The following is a 15590-nucleotide window of genomic DNA, read 5'->3' on the forward strand; positions in this document are numbered from 1 at the left end:
TTTGGGTTAAAAAAAAAGAAAGAAAGAAAGAAGAGAAAGAAAGAAGAGAAAGAAAGAAAGAAAGAAAGAAAGAAAGAAAGAAAGAAAAAGAAAAGAAAAGAAAAGAAATAATTCCCCATTTACCCCTTTAACATAAACATTGTTCTCAGGGTGAACAAGAGGGGAAGGACATGAGGTGACATCCCATGGGTATAGGAAAAATTCTTAGTCCTTTGCTCTTCTGCATTTCCAGACATTAAATATCAAGTTCTTCTCATCTGATTTTGAAGACGCTTGTGAATTTTGGTAAATTCTTCTTCTTCTTTTAAACCCAGTGGCCTGGATGGACAAATGTTTCAGTTTTCTTTCATCCCTCATTTAAATATTTTTAAATGCAAGGCCTTTCCATCTCAAACAAAGGTTAAACATGCAAAAGTACGCTGGTCTTTTTAACAATGGAAGACTATCAATCATATGGTCCAAAGGATTCAATCCTATGTTTGGATTCCCCCCCCCCCAAAAAAAAACCCTATTCGTTACTTTGAGTAATGGCAACTAAAGTATTACTTTCAAAACATTGATCCTGTAGTAGTAATTAACTATTTGGGGAGGGGCATGGAACTATAATCACAGCTATTTATGTTTTAAAATAACTTTCAATCTCGAATTTGAAGACATGTAGGGATTTGGCTACATTTTCAGCAGAAATGGAAGGAAAATCCATAGAACGAGCCATGTTAGTTTGTCACTGCAGGTTGATGAAATTAAAAGTAGGGGGATTGAGCAAGCTCATAGGAAAGCAAGTTGTGAGCCTTTGTTCATTTCCATCTGAGGAAGTGAATTTTGATCCACGAAAGCTCACAGTGAAACATGTCTCTTGGTCTTTAAGGTGCCACAATGTTTTGCCTTTTGCTTTCCCCCCTCTCCCTACTCCATTCTTCTTCCCTTTAATTTTGTCAGCAGCAAGGAAATCCCCACTCATTTGTAGAGTCTGCTAATCCTGCACAGGATCCTGCTAATCCTGCACACATCTGCAGAAGACAGTTTGCTGTCCTCTGAAGATGTCGGCCACAGAGACTGGCGAAACGTTAGGAAAAAAACACCTTCAGAACACGGCCAAGAAGCCCGAAAAACCCACAACAACCATTAGATCCCGGCCGTGAAAGCCTTTGCGAATACACTCTGCTAATCCAACCCATTTGTTGATTCTAAAGTCAGAGCTTACATCTTTGTTTCAAACTGGGGGCTAGAGCTGAGGGACATTAGATCACCATCACCATCTTAGAACTACAGAGCTGAAAGGGACCTTATGGATCATCAAGTCTAGCCTCTGCCAAGAAGGCCCAATGAAGAATGGAATTCCCAACATCTGGATCCACAACCAGATGCCTATGCCACTGAATGGTCAAGCAGTTCTTTCTGAACAACAACCTTCAACCAGCCAGCATGGACACAGGGGATTCTGGAAGTTGTTCAGAAGGTAACTGGCCCGGTCTCTGCTGAGGACTGCTGTGTGGAAAGCTAGTAGCCATAGTTTTAATTCTCCTTCGAAGCCCAGATTGTGTGATTGTTACACATCAGGGGCACCTCAGATCTTGTTGTGGATGAATGAGATTCTCTTGCCCAGCATGGAAAAAATGGGTGTGTAGTGTTCATACGTACTGCAAAGCAGTGGTCCCCAACCTTGGGCCTCCAGATGTTCTTGGACTACAACTCCCAGAAGCCTTCACCACCACCTCTGCTGTCCAGGATTTCTGGGACTTGAAGTCCAATAACACCTGGAGGCCCAAGGTTGGAGACCACTGCTGCAAAGGGCAGAGAGGGAGAATGTTTACTCATTATAAAATGAGGAGGAGAAAAGCCTCAAGAGCAGGAAATGGATACAATAACAAAATTAAATTGCTCCTACATTTATGTATCAGACTTATGAAACGGATCACATTTTTGCCTCCAAGGAAATAACACATCGATTGGTTTGCAAACACTTCTTCCCCTCTCTTCAATAGTAAAAGGATCAAGTAGACAAATTAAGGGAAAATATTAAATGCAGCGTTTCAAGAACAGCGAGGGGAATTCAATCTTGCACAGCATGGCTGAAGCACAGCCAGAGAGGCACAGAAATCTCCGCAGCCGCGGCTGCAATGTAGACCTGTGGAATCTGCGGCTGTTGTTCCTGTCATTATTGTTGTTGCTGTGGCTGATTAATTTATATTGATAATTATGAAGCATAATTTGAGAACATGATTGCAGCTAATATGGTAGCATTGCATTTTGCTTTTCCACAAGAAAAGCAAAATTTTCCTGCAACAGCTGTGGCATGTTTGTATTCCTGCCAAAGGATGTGCCTGGCTACACACGCACCAAGTGCAAGTTGGTGGCCCACTTGGAAGATAAGGTCCGGCAGTTGGAGGTCCATGTTTCTAATCTTTGGATCACTAGGGAGCATGAGGATTTCTCGGATGGGGCAGTGAAGACCATCTTCAATACAGGAACACATGGAAAACATCATTGAAGAGGAAGGCAGCTCACAAATACAGGAGGCAGACACATGAAGGAATGCCTTACAGTTTGGAGCCACAGAATACAGTGATGCCTCGCTTAATGATGTTAATTCATTCCAGCGAAATCGCCAATCTCTGTGGCCAGCATCTTCAGAGCACAGGTTGCTGTCCTCTGAAGATGCCGGCCACAGAGACTGGCGAAACATCATGAAGAACAACCTTCAGAACACAGCCAAAGAGCCCGAAAAACCCAGAACAACCACCAGACGGTTTTCTTTCTGGGTCCTTTGGAGGCCTGCGCTTCCCTTCATGTATGGTGGTCCCCTTCACAGCTTGTTCAGCAAATGAGTGCCCTCGTTCTTGGCTGCTATTTATGATACATAGACAGTTTAAATGTGCCTTTACCACATTTGATGGCATGGGTTGTTTCCTTTGCAAGCATTGCGGCTGGTTGGTCTCAGACTATCTGTGGGAAAGACACCCTACATACAGCACAAGTGAATATGAGAGTTTAACAAGGAAGGGATGTAAAAATGATTTGTGGCCTTATGAGGCATGCCTGCTGAGGAAACTAAGCAGGTTGAGCCCTGCAAGCTGCCTCGAAGGAAGACCATGTAGAAGGGATGACCAAGACTTTAGGCATGCTGGAGAAAAGGCTTGAATACGACAAGTGAGATTATTGCCCACTGAGTTGTCCATTGATTCCCTGACTATAGAATTAGGGCTCTATAAAGCTACAGGTGCTTTGAATTGTGGTGCTAGAGGAGACTCTTTGAGTGTCCCCTGGACTGCAAAAAGAACAAACCTATGAATTCTGAAGGAAATCAACCCTGAGTGCTCACTGGAAGGACAGATCCTGATGCTGAAGCTCCAATATTTTGGCCCTCTCATGAGAAGAGAAGACTCCCTGGAAAAGACCCTGATGTTGGGACAGTGTGACGGCAAGAGGAGAAGGGGACGACCGAGGATGAGATGGTTGGACAATGTCATCGAAGTGACCAACGTGAATTTGACCCAACTTCGGGAGGCAGTGGAAGACAGGAAGGCCTGGCGTGCTCTGATCCATGGGGTCACGAAGAGTTGGATATGACATAATGACTAAGCAACAACAACAACATAGCTACAGGTAAATTAACTGATTTATCATAATATTGGGATTGGCATTGTGCAGCTTGCCAAATTCCTTTTGTGGCTCCCAGGTTCATCCGAGCCCTCTTATTATAGGAACTTTTATAAAGTGACAGGCGCAGTTCCTGGAGGGGGAAGGATGAGTAGATCCAGTTCCCTGACCCCCTGAGGTTTCCTGCTTTAGTATAACATGACTATATACAATTCCTTTGAGGGGCTCATAATTCAGACTTGTATCAAGGTTTCCTCTAGGCTGTGGGGAGTCCAGGTTGAGCCTAAGAGCCGCTGCAGTAGTAAATAACCTTTCTCAAATATAACACACTTTGAACCTGCGTATCTCCACGTTCATGTCACAAGGCTTGTGAAACCCAAATCTGAGGACCCAGATCTGAGCAACAGAGGACCCAAATCTGAGCAACAGATTTGGAGGACCCAAATCTGAGCAACAGAAATGAATAGATCACTTGAGTGTACTCATGAATCATTGGTGTTCTGATCAGGAGTGGTGCCCAGTACCACCTTTCTTGGGTCAGAGGTATTTTCCCCTCCTTGCACCAGACAGGCTATTCCTATGTGTGCAGAAGCAAGAATGCAATTCTTGGCATCTAGACTCATATGTGATTCTCACTGCAGTAGCTTTCTGGAAGAGGAGCCGGAAACAACACTGATAAATCGTAATAAATAAAAATATGAATTGGCAAGAACCGGAAGACCTTACTTACACCTGCATTTATCTATTTGTCTGTCTTTTTCTTTCTGCCCGTCTGTATACCTAATCTTGTACTTTGTGCATGTTAACTGCAGCAGTGGCGGTTGCCGGCTCTCTAAGCCTACATTAACAATGCGGGGGGTTGCGTGCAAAGACCTACCTCATTAATGAAGTCCCCAATATCCCCAGGATGGGGGATTACAGGCCTTACAGGATACTGGGGCTCAGCCCCAACGGGCCTCTCATCAACTCGCCGGACTCCATTTGCTTTGTTCAAAACATGATCCATATTCTCTGGTTGTTGAAGTTGGCTTAAATCATAATCCTGTAACAAAGGGAGAAGTGGCGAGTGAGGCGCAGGCAGCTTTTCCCTGAAAAATCCTCCAGCAAATCTATTCTCTCAGGGCTGATAAAATATCCTACCTGGCTCCAGTTCAACTGGACTTGAAGCAGAACCACTGCACTATGTGGCACCGATGCCTGCATGTGATTAAAGACAACCTGGTGTGGCTCATTTGGTAGACGGAGCTGAGGAGCACTATAAGGCACCCACAGCAGCACGGAGGATCCTGCGTGGCTCTTTCCTAAAACGTTATGCTGTTCACATTGGGACACCTCAGAGTTTACAAGGGGTAGAAGTGGCATGCACTTCCAGCACTGCCCTACATGCTGCAGATGAGAGGAAAGCTCCCAAAATTTGATCCATAATAGCTTTCAAATAGCCACACTAAGTTTCCTGATGGCAGTCCAAGAGAAATTAAGTCTCAATTGCTGTGCTAGGAAGTGCTAGACCACAATTTCCAGCCCTAGATGAAGGCATCATAGCTCATGTGTCACTGTAACATCATAGTTTCCAGGAACCTTGGTCAGTTACCTTCCTGGTACAAAGAGATCCTCCCAGCTACCTCCTGTGCCTTGGTGAGGCGAGTCTCCCTATTTATGCAATGTACATTTTAATGACCCAACTCCGGGAGGCAGTGGAAGACAGGAGGGCCTGGTATGCTCTGGTCCATGGGATCACGAAGAGTCGGACATGACTTAATAACTAAACAACAACAACAACAACATTTTAATGCTGCTGGAGGTTGTGAGGGTGTTGCTACCGGCATCCCTGGCAGGCTGCTCTCATCCTGTGCCTCCTGAAGGGGCTGTCAGATACAGCACCCACTGGTCCTCAGGTGGGTGCAGACAAAGGTTGTTTGGCTCAGGATAGGAAGGAGAAGAGCAAGGATAGGACCCACCTGTGTGAGGCAGCAGGTGTTGGACTGAGTGGGGAAGAAGAGATGGAAGTTGCTAAAGGAGGAGCTGAATAGGGAGAGGAGGTGAAGGAGATGGAGGGAGACACCAGGAGTAAGAGCCCACAGAGCTGGATCCAGTCCTGTGCACTGATGGGTGGAGGAGTGGACTACACTTACTTTGACGACTCCTGGATGGGTGTCCTAGTTCAGGTGCACAGGAAAAGGGTCATGGAAGGGGCACTCTTGACCGTCTCTATACCCCACTGGCCACTGGAGGCCTCGGCACTTGGCAGGGCACCTGGCTCCCAACCCAACCCCAAACCAAAGCAAAAGCAAAGCGTGCTGCTTATATACCACCCCATAGTGCTACAAGCACTCTCTGGGCGGTTTACAAGTTGATTATGCAGGCTACACATTGCCCCCCCCCCAGCAAGCTGGGTACTCATTTTACTGACCTCGGAAGGATGGAAGGCTGAGTCAACCTTGAGCCGGCTACCTGGGATTGAAACCCAGGTTGTGAGCACAGTTTTGGCTGCAGTACAGCGGTTAACCACTGCGCCACAAGGCTCATAAGAGGCACTGGACGTACAAGAGCTAGAAAGAGTGGGCAGTGGCACCTCCAGGAGGAGTTGGAGGACCCTGCAAGTGCCCGGGAAGTTGGCAATGCAAGCCATCCTAGAGGGTCTTGGCTGGGTGGGACAGATGTTGAAGCCATGCTGGTAACAATCTAATGAGATCGCAGCCCCAGTGAAGGCAACTTGGGGTCTGGGGAGGGCTGAACAATCCAGGAGGCTAGTACTGACAACTCAGCCCTCCCGTGAGAGTTATGGGTCAATAAGCATTTTTAATGCTTCTTCTTCTTCTTTTTACATCCTGCTCACCAGCCTCAAACCAAGCTTGGACAATTCTGTGAGGTTTGAGTTCGTGGGGACCATTTCAGAGGAAGTCTTGTCCACTACTGCAGTACTTGGTGGTGGCAGCAATGATCATAAAGCTATGGAGACCCTTCAGGAGATCTAACTTCAATCTGCGCTCTTTCTGAATTGGACATGTAGAGTTCGGAATGCATTAGAGTCTAGCACCAATTAATTTACAAGAATTTGAAATATAATACAATATCCACCTGACGGAAGTATCAGAACAGTGCCCGAGGACAAGATATTCTGCTGCCTGAGACATAGGTCAACGATGGAAGCCTCTGCAGACTATTAACTATATAGACGATGTCTGGGGCTGGGAGTTGGAACCTTGCTTCAGAAATGACAATAGGCCAGTATCCTCAACTAAAAGCTGATTAATGCAATAAGGGGTAAGCTACATGACACACACAATGCTGTCCCCCAACATCTTACTCCTGCTCTGCACTCCAACTTTCTCTGCATAATGGCAGAGCTGGCTTTGATTGCACCGTGTCCAGTTCAACCATTGTGACAGATGTTCAAGTGGAACATATAAATAATATTAAGGAGCAGAGCTTTTGGACTTTTTGGCGTTCACATGAGGAGGAGTCTATCATATAGCACTCAAAAGGAGGATAGGCATTACTAAAGGGTGACTGATTGGCGGAACATTGCACAGGCTAATTTATGTGCACAGATGCAGAATTAGAAAGGAGTTTTACACAACGTCCGTGTGTCTCACACATGTGGGGGAGGCAGTGATGACATGATTTGTGTACCTGCTGAGCTTGCTGTCTAGCTACTAACTGTGGCCTGGCAGTTCTAAGATTTTCTTGTCTCCTTCTTTATTGTTCTTTATCCATACATCAGCCCAAAGAGGCAACAACATCAGAGAGAATCTGTGACGAATCTAGTTCATGAGTTGATAGTCTCCTCACCTGGTCTTCTTCTCCACCTCCTTCCTCGTCGTACTTCAGAATGTTATCCCGGACGTCGTCTTCTGGATCAATGAGAAGCTGCTTTGTGTGCCGCTCCTTTTCTCTGCGCTTCATCCACACCACAAAGAGCAAAACCATACCTGTAAGGACAAACAAGGAAGAAAATAGCTGAAAGGGATGACCTGCTGTCTCTCATTGAGTCCCGCAACCCCATCCAAAGAGAGAACATTAAAAGTGTCCCATCTTTTTCTCCACAACTGATGGATTATAGCTGTTCCTTAAACGCTGGGACCTGAGCTCCAAAACTGAGAATAAATGGAGGACATAAACACTACCTCTTGTGCTATTAACCATCACTTTTATTACGCCCAAGTTAAAAGTTGACAACACTGTAAATAGCTCCAGAATTTGATTCCTCACTGCCATCAAGGCACATATTTCAGCTAAACAAGACGGAAATAATTTAAACACCTCTGAATTTTCAACACATCACAAAATACAGAAAAGGGAAAAATTACTTCCCTGTCACGAGAAGAGCAGTAGTATATATGTCCTGGAAAAAGCTTAGCTAGTACCTGATTGATTTTTGTAGTGGTATTTGAAACATCCCTCCATATCCAAACATTTTGGACTACAATTCCCATCAGCTTGCACTAACATAGCCCATGATCTGGGACATCTGAAAGGCACCAAGTTTTCTACTCTTATGTTATGGCGTGAATGTTGATAGACAATTCAACAGGCAGTAAGTAAACTAACACTGGCTGAAATCCTGCTGCTTAACACAGTAAGTAAAACTAAAATAGTCCCATCAGTCAATGAGGATTTGGTGAGTCAACTCCTCTGTAAGTTCCATTGATTCAAATGGGTCTAGTCCAGTGCAAATTACTACTCAAAGCAACAGGATTTCAGCCATTATAGTAAACCAGAGAGGTCCAATGAAAGACACAGGAATACTTGAATTAATAGGAATGCCAAGGAATCAGAGTCCCAGGAGCTGGAATGATGCCTAAAGAGTTGCTGAAAATTGTCTTAGCCAACACATTCACCCAATTTGCTTCCTTCTTGCTAGCAGTTTTCTCTAGTGTTTTGCTCATACCAGCTAGATCTGTAAGGCAGGACCTTATTGACAATGGAATGCAAACTAAGAGCCTGTCCAGACCGTATGTTTTGCGAAGGGGGTGAATCAGGCTACAAAGAGTTCGTTGAGGTCTGGGGGAGGGACAATGTGGTATTTGACAAACTCCGCCCATCTGAACAGCAAACAACCCTTCTGCAGCCGGATCAGCTGTCAATTAAGCACTTCCCAGCTGATCACGTGGCCACTCTCCGCTTCCCAGCCAATTGACAAGACCTTGTCCAACTGATGTTGGAAAGGCTCCCTGCTTCTTTGCTGCTCCTCTTCACTTCCTAGCTGATCATAGAGCCACTGTCTACTCAACAGCTGCTCAGTTTACTACTGGAACAGTAAACTGTAGTTTTCAGTAAAACAAAATGATGCTCAGTTGCTTTTTGTAGTTCAATAACCACATTTTTAGCTTGAGTAATGAGATCTTATTGATTAATCACACCATTTGATTAAGTAACTGTGTTAGATATTACCTGTCCTCATGTGGGTGTGGGAATATGTTTGCTATGCTTGCTGCTGTCTTTAGTAAAACTGTGTATCAGTTATGTAGCACACACAGACATGCAAGCTTTTTGCTTCCTTATCTGGAAAGGTATATCACGCATGCGCCTCACAGATGGTATGTTAACGAGCATAGTTAATTGCTGGAGAACTGCTGTAGTATCTTAGATAATAAAGTGAGGCACTGGAAGGGTTGGTCAGACTGCAGCAGACTCTGGAGAAGAGAAGAGTCCACTGAGCTGTTTTTCCTCAACCTGCATTGCCTCTTAAAACTCATGCATTAGTCCTGGTGTTTTTACTCTTTCATCGACCTCTATGGCATCTGGACTGCTATACAGTATGTGGGAAAAGTAACACAGGAGTTACTCTACGGCTCAAAAAAGTCCCTCCCCCCCCCATTTCCTAGGTGTGAGCATAACTTGCCACTACAGACCATACATCTGCCACCAGAGGGGACAGGGAGAAACAGAGCCCTCCATGTCCACATCTAACATCACATGGGTCCGTTTATTTTAAAGCAGAATGGAGGACCAGCAGCTTGTTGGTCAGCAATCTCTTGTTCCTGCAACCTGCACTCACTATGAAATTATTGGGTTTGAAAAATGCCTTCAACTGGTAGAAAAAAAACCCTTCAATTGACCCAACTGCAGGGCTTTCCCAGCCAAAACAGCAACACCAAGAGAGATGCTTTCTCCACAAGGGTCACCAGGAGGGTTCCTGAAGTTGCTGTCCTGCAACAACAACAGCAGCAACAACAACAACAAAAAAGTAACTTGTTCAAACTCTGAATAATGCTTTACTCAGCCCTTTGCAAATGAGCAATCTGACGAAACAGAGGTCCCTGAAAGTTGCTTTTAGCTGTTATTGCTAACTGCCACCAACAGATGTTTCCTTTGCAGTTTTGTCTAGTCTTTCTTTTCGAATAGCCTAACTATTCCTATGTGTATTTCAAAAGGGAGAGAAAACCAAGGCCTGCAGGAACTTCTTGTTTTTTTTTTTAATTAAACAATCCAGATGCAACAAACTGAAGCTGGGATGCCCAGATTTATTCTCCATCAGAAAATGACACTTCATGGAGCATTTCTCACTAAAGACCTTGCAAAAAGTGATGCATAGACAGGTCAATGCCATATGATGCTTGGTGAGGTAAACAACCTTCCACCTGTCCCGCACCTTTGATAAATTCCATGGACCCTCTCGTGGTTCCAAGGAGCCCTTGACTACTTCGTACAACTTTCTAAGGCTTCTGAGTTTGGGGCCGAACTCAGAAAAAGCTCCTTTTTGGACTATGCCCCTCAGAATCCTCCAGCTAGCATAGAGTCAGGGATGATGGGATAAAGCAGCATTGCTCAGGCTTTGACTCTGAGAAACAAGAGTAGCTGGAAGCAGCAGAACGTCAGTCTGCACCTCAATTTGAGAAACTAGTTGCTCTGAGGAAGGATTGTGCCCACTTTAATCTAGGGCTGTGCTAACTGGAGGAGGGCTTTTCATCTGTCTTTGAGCACCCACACTTGGAATAGTCCATCTGTCTCTAGGAGAGCATCATTTCCCAGATGGTCTATCAGTGTTGGAAACACATGCTCTGTGAAACGGCCCAGGGGGATTTCCTGGCTGTAGTGGATTCTGCAACCAGGTCTCTTAATCTAACACTGGATTACACTGCCTCTCGGTGTGAGCAAACACTTCCTCCAAAGAAATGCAGCCGCTGTTTCTGAAAATAATTGCTTTGAATCTCAAAAGCATTCAAAAAGCCACATCGACATGTTCAAACCAGCCACAGGGCTAGTTATTTCGATGGTGCTTCTTCTGCACGCGTGTGTGTGTACACACACACACACACACACACACACACACACACACACACACACACCACCCCACTTGCTGGGTAGAATAAATCCTTTTGAATTGCCAAGATGTTGCAGCTGGGCTAATTTCATTTTAATGATGTGCGATTCTCTCAGAAGAAATGCAACAGAGGCAGGATAAAACATTAGCTCATATAATCCAATTTGGACTTATTCTCCTCCCTTTTATGGGCTTCCTATATTTGCAAAATCACATTAACAAATGCTCCGAGATACTCTTTCAGCTGCTTTACTTGGAAAGGAGATCTGAGCATCTTTGAATTCTTTACTGAAAGTGCTCTTCCGTTTTCACTGAGCAAAGGAAAGGAAGTGTAGATCTGGTTTGGCTGAGATAGATAATGCTCATTTTGCTTGAAGAAGATTTTAGTGAAATTAAACAAATAATACTCTTCCCCCACCAGAGCAAGCTGCCCTACCATTTCCTGTCACTCAGCAAGGATGTTAAAACCTCTCCTTCTTGATTCTGTTGCATTTCTCTGAACCTTGCCTGTATTTTCTGGACACCTTTGGGTTTGGACTATGCCAAAGGTGTTTTTGGTAAGTTGTCAGATGTGTCTCCTTTAGGCAGAACTTTTATGCAGATTTAAATTCCTTATTTCATTCTTTACAAATGAATTGAGAAAGATATTGTCCTGGTGCCAATACCAAGGGAAGATTCATTTGCCAGTCCAATCAGCTTTGAGTGGTTGCCATCTTGTCCTGTGTTCCAGGCAGCAAAATATTTTAGGATTATTTAGAGATATCGAAGTTTGAACCTTTTGCATGCCAAGTATGCGTAACACCAGAGTACAATGATCTTTCCAACCAAAAGAACAACAAATCTACTGAAACAGTAGTTTTTTGAGATTACCCATGGTGGCATGCCCAGCTTTGATGAAGCATAATGTTTGAAAGGGTTTTTACAAAATGGATTTTGAAATTTCATGGAGGGTAGCTGCGACAGACGCTGTAGCCAGATCATGCTTACATCCAACATGTAAATATAAAAAATAAGGTAACTGTGTTGATCTGTAAGAACAAAAGTCGAAATCCCAGAGATGGGCCATACTTCTCTTCTTGTTGTCATGTGTTATCAAGTCAGAACGAACTTATAGTGACCCTAATAGGGCTTTCAAGGTAGGGGAAGTATGTACGGAGTGGTTTTACCAGTTCCACACCCCCAGTGAGTTCTCATGGCACTGCCAGGGAATTGAAACCAGGTTTCCTCAGTTGTAGTCCAGTGAGCTATACACGATACCACACTGGGTATATCATAGCTACAATATCTCTCTTAAGGTAAAGGTTCCCCTTGACATTTCTTCCAGTCATGTCCGACTCTAGGGAGCGGTGCTCATCCCTGTTTCCAAGCCATAGAGCCAGCGTTTGTCTGTAGACAGTTTTCGTGGTCACGTGGCCAGCATGACTAGACTCGGAATGCCGTGACCTTCTCACCGAGGTGGTACCTATTTATCTACTCGCATTTTTACATGCTTCTGAACTGCTAGGTTGGCAGGAGCTGGGACAAGTGACGGGAGCTCACTCCGTTGCGTGGATTCAATCTTACGACTCCTGGTCTTCTGACCTTGCAGCACAGAGGCTGCTGTGGCTTAACCTGCAGCACCACCCTCCTATCTCTCTTAGTACCCATTAAAAATTTCCCAAAAATGTTTAGATTAGAGATGGACCTGAAATGGAAAAACAATGAATGGGGGGTAGTTTGTGGTTCGTGGCTACACACGAGCCTCCTGAACCCGAGAAAAATGAATCAATTTGTGGTTCATTTTCTGCTTCCTGCCTGGGGAGAGGGAAACCTAGCACCTCCACTCTGCCAATCCCCTTCCCATTGCCCCAATTGCCTTCCTACCTGGTCCTGCCTCCTCTTCCTCCTCCTCTGCCATCATCATCTTCAGAGACAGCAGCCTGGCTTCCCTTCTGGGAGCCAGGCCACTGTCTCTGCACATGCACCAGCCTTTATCAGGCGACAGGCTGGCATATGCACAAGGACAGCTGGGCTGCTGTCTCTGAAAATGGTGGTGGTGGGGGGGAAGAAAGAAGAGGAGGTGGCAGGACCAGAGAGGAGGGCAGTGTTAAGTGGGCACAAGGTACCTGTTTTGCTGAAGCAAAACAAAGTGCCAAGCAGAAAAGAAGTTTGCTGTTTCGTTCAGTTAAAATGGCTTGCAGAAACCAAACCGTGAACCTGGCTGGTTTGTGTTGTTGTTTTGGTTCACAGTTTGGTTCATGCCCATCTCCAGTTCAGATGTTTGAGTGCTATAGAACTTCGTTGTTGTTGTTTAGTCGTTAAGTTATGTCCGACTCTTCATGACCCCAAGGACCAGAGCACAGCAGGCCCTCCTAGCTTCCACTGCCTCCTGGAGTTGGGTCAAATTCATGTTGGTTGCGTCGATGACCCTGTCCAACCATCTCGTCCTCTGTCGTCCCCTTCTCCTCTTGCCTTCACACTTTCCCAGCATCAGGGAGTCTTCTCTTCTCATGAGATGGCCAAAGGATTGGAGCCTCAGCTTCAGGATCTGTCCTTCCAGTGAGCACTCAGGGTTGATTTCCTTCAGAATGGATAAGTTTGTTCTCCTTGTAGTCCAGGGGACTCTCAAGAGTCTCCTCCAGCACCACAATTCAAAAGCATCCATTCTTTGGTGCTCAGCCTTCTTTATGGTCCAGCTCTCAGTTCCATACATCACTACTGGAAAAACCATAGCTTTGACTATGTGGACCTTTTTCAGCAAGGTGATGTCTCTGATAGAACTTTACATCAAGTTAAATGGTTCAAAGAAGATGTTTCAAAATTGGAATGGGGAAGAAGCATGGGGAAACAAAAAAAATTAGCCCTGGTTTGTCACCATGGGGTCTGCAGTTGTATATTTTACAGACTCATGTCCAGACAGTTTATTCATATGAAGGAGTATCTGGAGGGAGAAAAAAACAAAACCCTTCCCCCCATCTTATTTTTCTCTTCCCAAATGCTATTGCAATTCTACTTCACAAAAACCCACTGAAGTGAGGACAAGAAGATGGGACAGCTAATTACAGCTTCCATATGTCCATTAGCTTGTCATCCCCCTCTTTCTAGCAAAACAAAATTATTTTCAGATCGTGTCACATTTCTTCAACACTCCCCCCCCCCCCCGGCTCTCTTTCTGGCACAAAAATATATAAATGTGACTCACATCTCTGACTCTCCCTTTCTCCAAAAGAGGATTCTTTTTTTTAAAAAAAGCTCTTATCTAGATATGCCAACTACTCACGGCTTTCTCTTTCTTTATCTCACTCAACAAGCAATCTGCTTGGGTGTCTGAAACCTATATTATAATGGCCCATTCGTTGTCTTTAAAAAACCCCAACAACAACCTGGTTTCTTTTCTTCTAGGTCACACTCACTGACAACTGTCCCATTAACGCTTTTAGAGTTACCTTGGAAAAAAAGAGCTTTCAAAGTGTCAATAGCAGACACAGCTCAACCCTTTTTAACTGCTCATGTGAACAAAAAAGCACTATTCAAGCTTTAAGGTCTATTTTCACTCTGCATGTAGTTTTCTGCAGATCTATTGTTTTTCCCCATTACTTTTCTACCCCCTCTCTTGCTCTGATTTTCTCTCAAGTGCTTAAAGAGTTGTCCCTGTGACTTCAAATAATGGTGGTCTACGTGCCACTTTACTGGAGCACATGTATTTCTTTTTAGCTGGATGCGAGGACAAGGTACACAGCAAAGTTATCAAACTCTCTAGCCGGATGCCACCCCGATGAGTGTCCCCTCCAAGTTGCTTCTTTTGTTAGCGTTTATCAACGACCTCAGCTAAAAGATAGTAAAGAATCATCAGTTGTGACTTATGGAGACCCTTTTCAGGGTTTTCCAGATAGAGAAGACTTAGAAGTGGTTTACCATCCCCTTCTTTTGGGACCATCCTAGGATTATGAAGCTTGCCAAAGGCTACAGAGGCTGGGTCTACTCACAGGTGGCACTAGGGGAATCAGATCCCCAACCTCTGGCTCTGCAGGCAGATACTGAAACTACTCAGCTATCCAGCCATCTCAGATAGCAGATCAGAGCCCACTGAAAACCTAGGTTGCTGCTGCATCATGAGATTGAGCTCTAGAAAATGGAAAGGTATTGTATTGGAGCTTATGTCTCTGGAGACATGCATAGAATTAAGCTGTATTCTCCATGTCTGAAAAAATTGTTGCACTGGGCTGACTCTTGAGTAGAAAGAAGCAGAAGTAAGCTGTGTTTGTTACAAAAGGTGTGAAAATATCCACATTGATAAGAATATATCTGGCTACACCCATCTTTTGTTAGCTGTACTCCATGCGTTGTTCCCTGCCCTTTGCTAGAATCTGGGCTTGGAAAATTGGACCTAGGGTGAAACAGTCTCCCATCTCTGCTACAGAGTCTTGCACGTCAGCAAGCAGAACCTCGTGTGATAATACTTACATTGCAAACTACATTCATAACTCCCTTGGTTTCAACCATAGTTATAATAAAATTTAGGACTCTGCTATTTAAATATTTTAAGGGCCATAAATTCTCCTGAACTAACTCAGGCCTCAACAACAATATCCTATTCTCCTCCCCCCCTCCCCATCCCTTATTTCTGACACTGTCCACAGCAAAAACTCAGTAGCCTCTTAGCAGCAAGAATGGAGATTGATTATGGAAGCTCGGCACCAGGAACTGGTCTGTCCTAGAAACTGGGCAGGCATAACTCTAGTTG

General features: G+C 44.6%; 1 protein-coding gene across 8 annotated transcripts in view; it reads right to left on the reverse strand.

Annotated features, from left to right (window-relative positions):
* CDH4 (cadherin 4) overlaps nucleotides 1–15590 on the reverse strand; it is a 954442-nt gene that overhangs the window by 5271 nt on the left and 933581 nt on the right. For all 8 annotated transcript variants that reach the window (XM_072996786.2, XM_078392123.1, XM_072996789.2 and 5 more), the window contains 2 exons: nucleotides 7393–7532; nucleotides 4478–4642 (listed from right to left, as the gene is read on the reverse strand). In XM_072996786.2, coding sequence (XP_072852887.2) covers nucleotides 4478–4642; nucleotides 7393–7532 — 305 coding nt within the window. The remainder of the gene's footprint in view (nucleotides 1–4477; nucleotides 4643–7392; nucleotides 7533–15590) is intronic.

The sequence above is a fragment of the Pogona vitticeps genome, chromosome 4, assembly GCF_051106095.1.
Source record: "Pogona vitticeps strain Pit_001003342236 chromosome 4, PviZW2.1, whole genome shotgun sequence".
Lineage (NCBI taxonomy): Eukaryota > Metazoa > Chordata > Lepidosauria > Squamata > Agamidae > Pogona > Pogona vitticeps.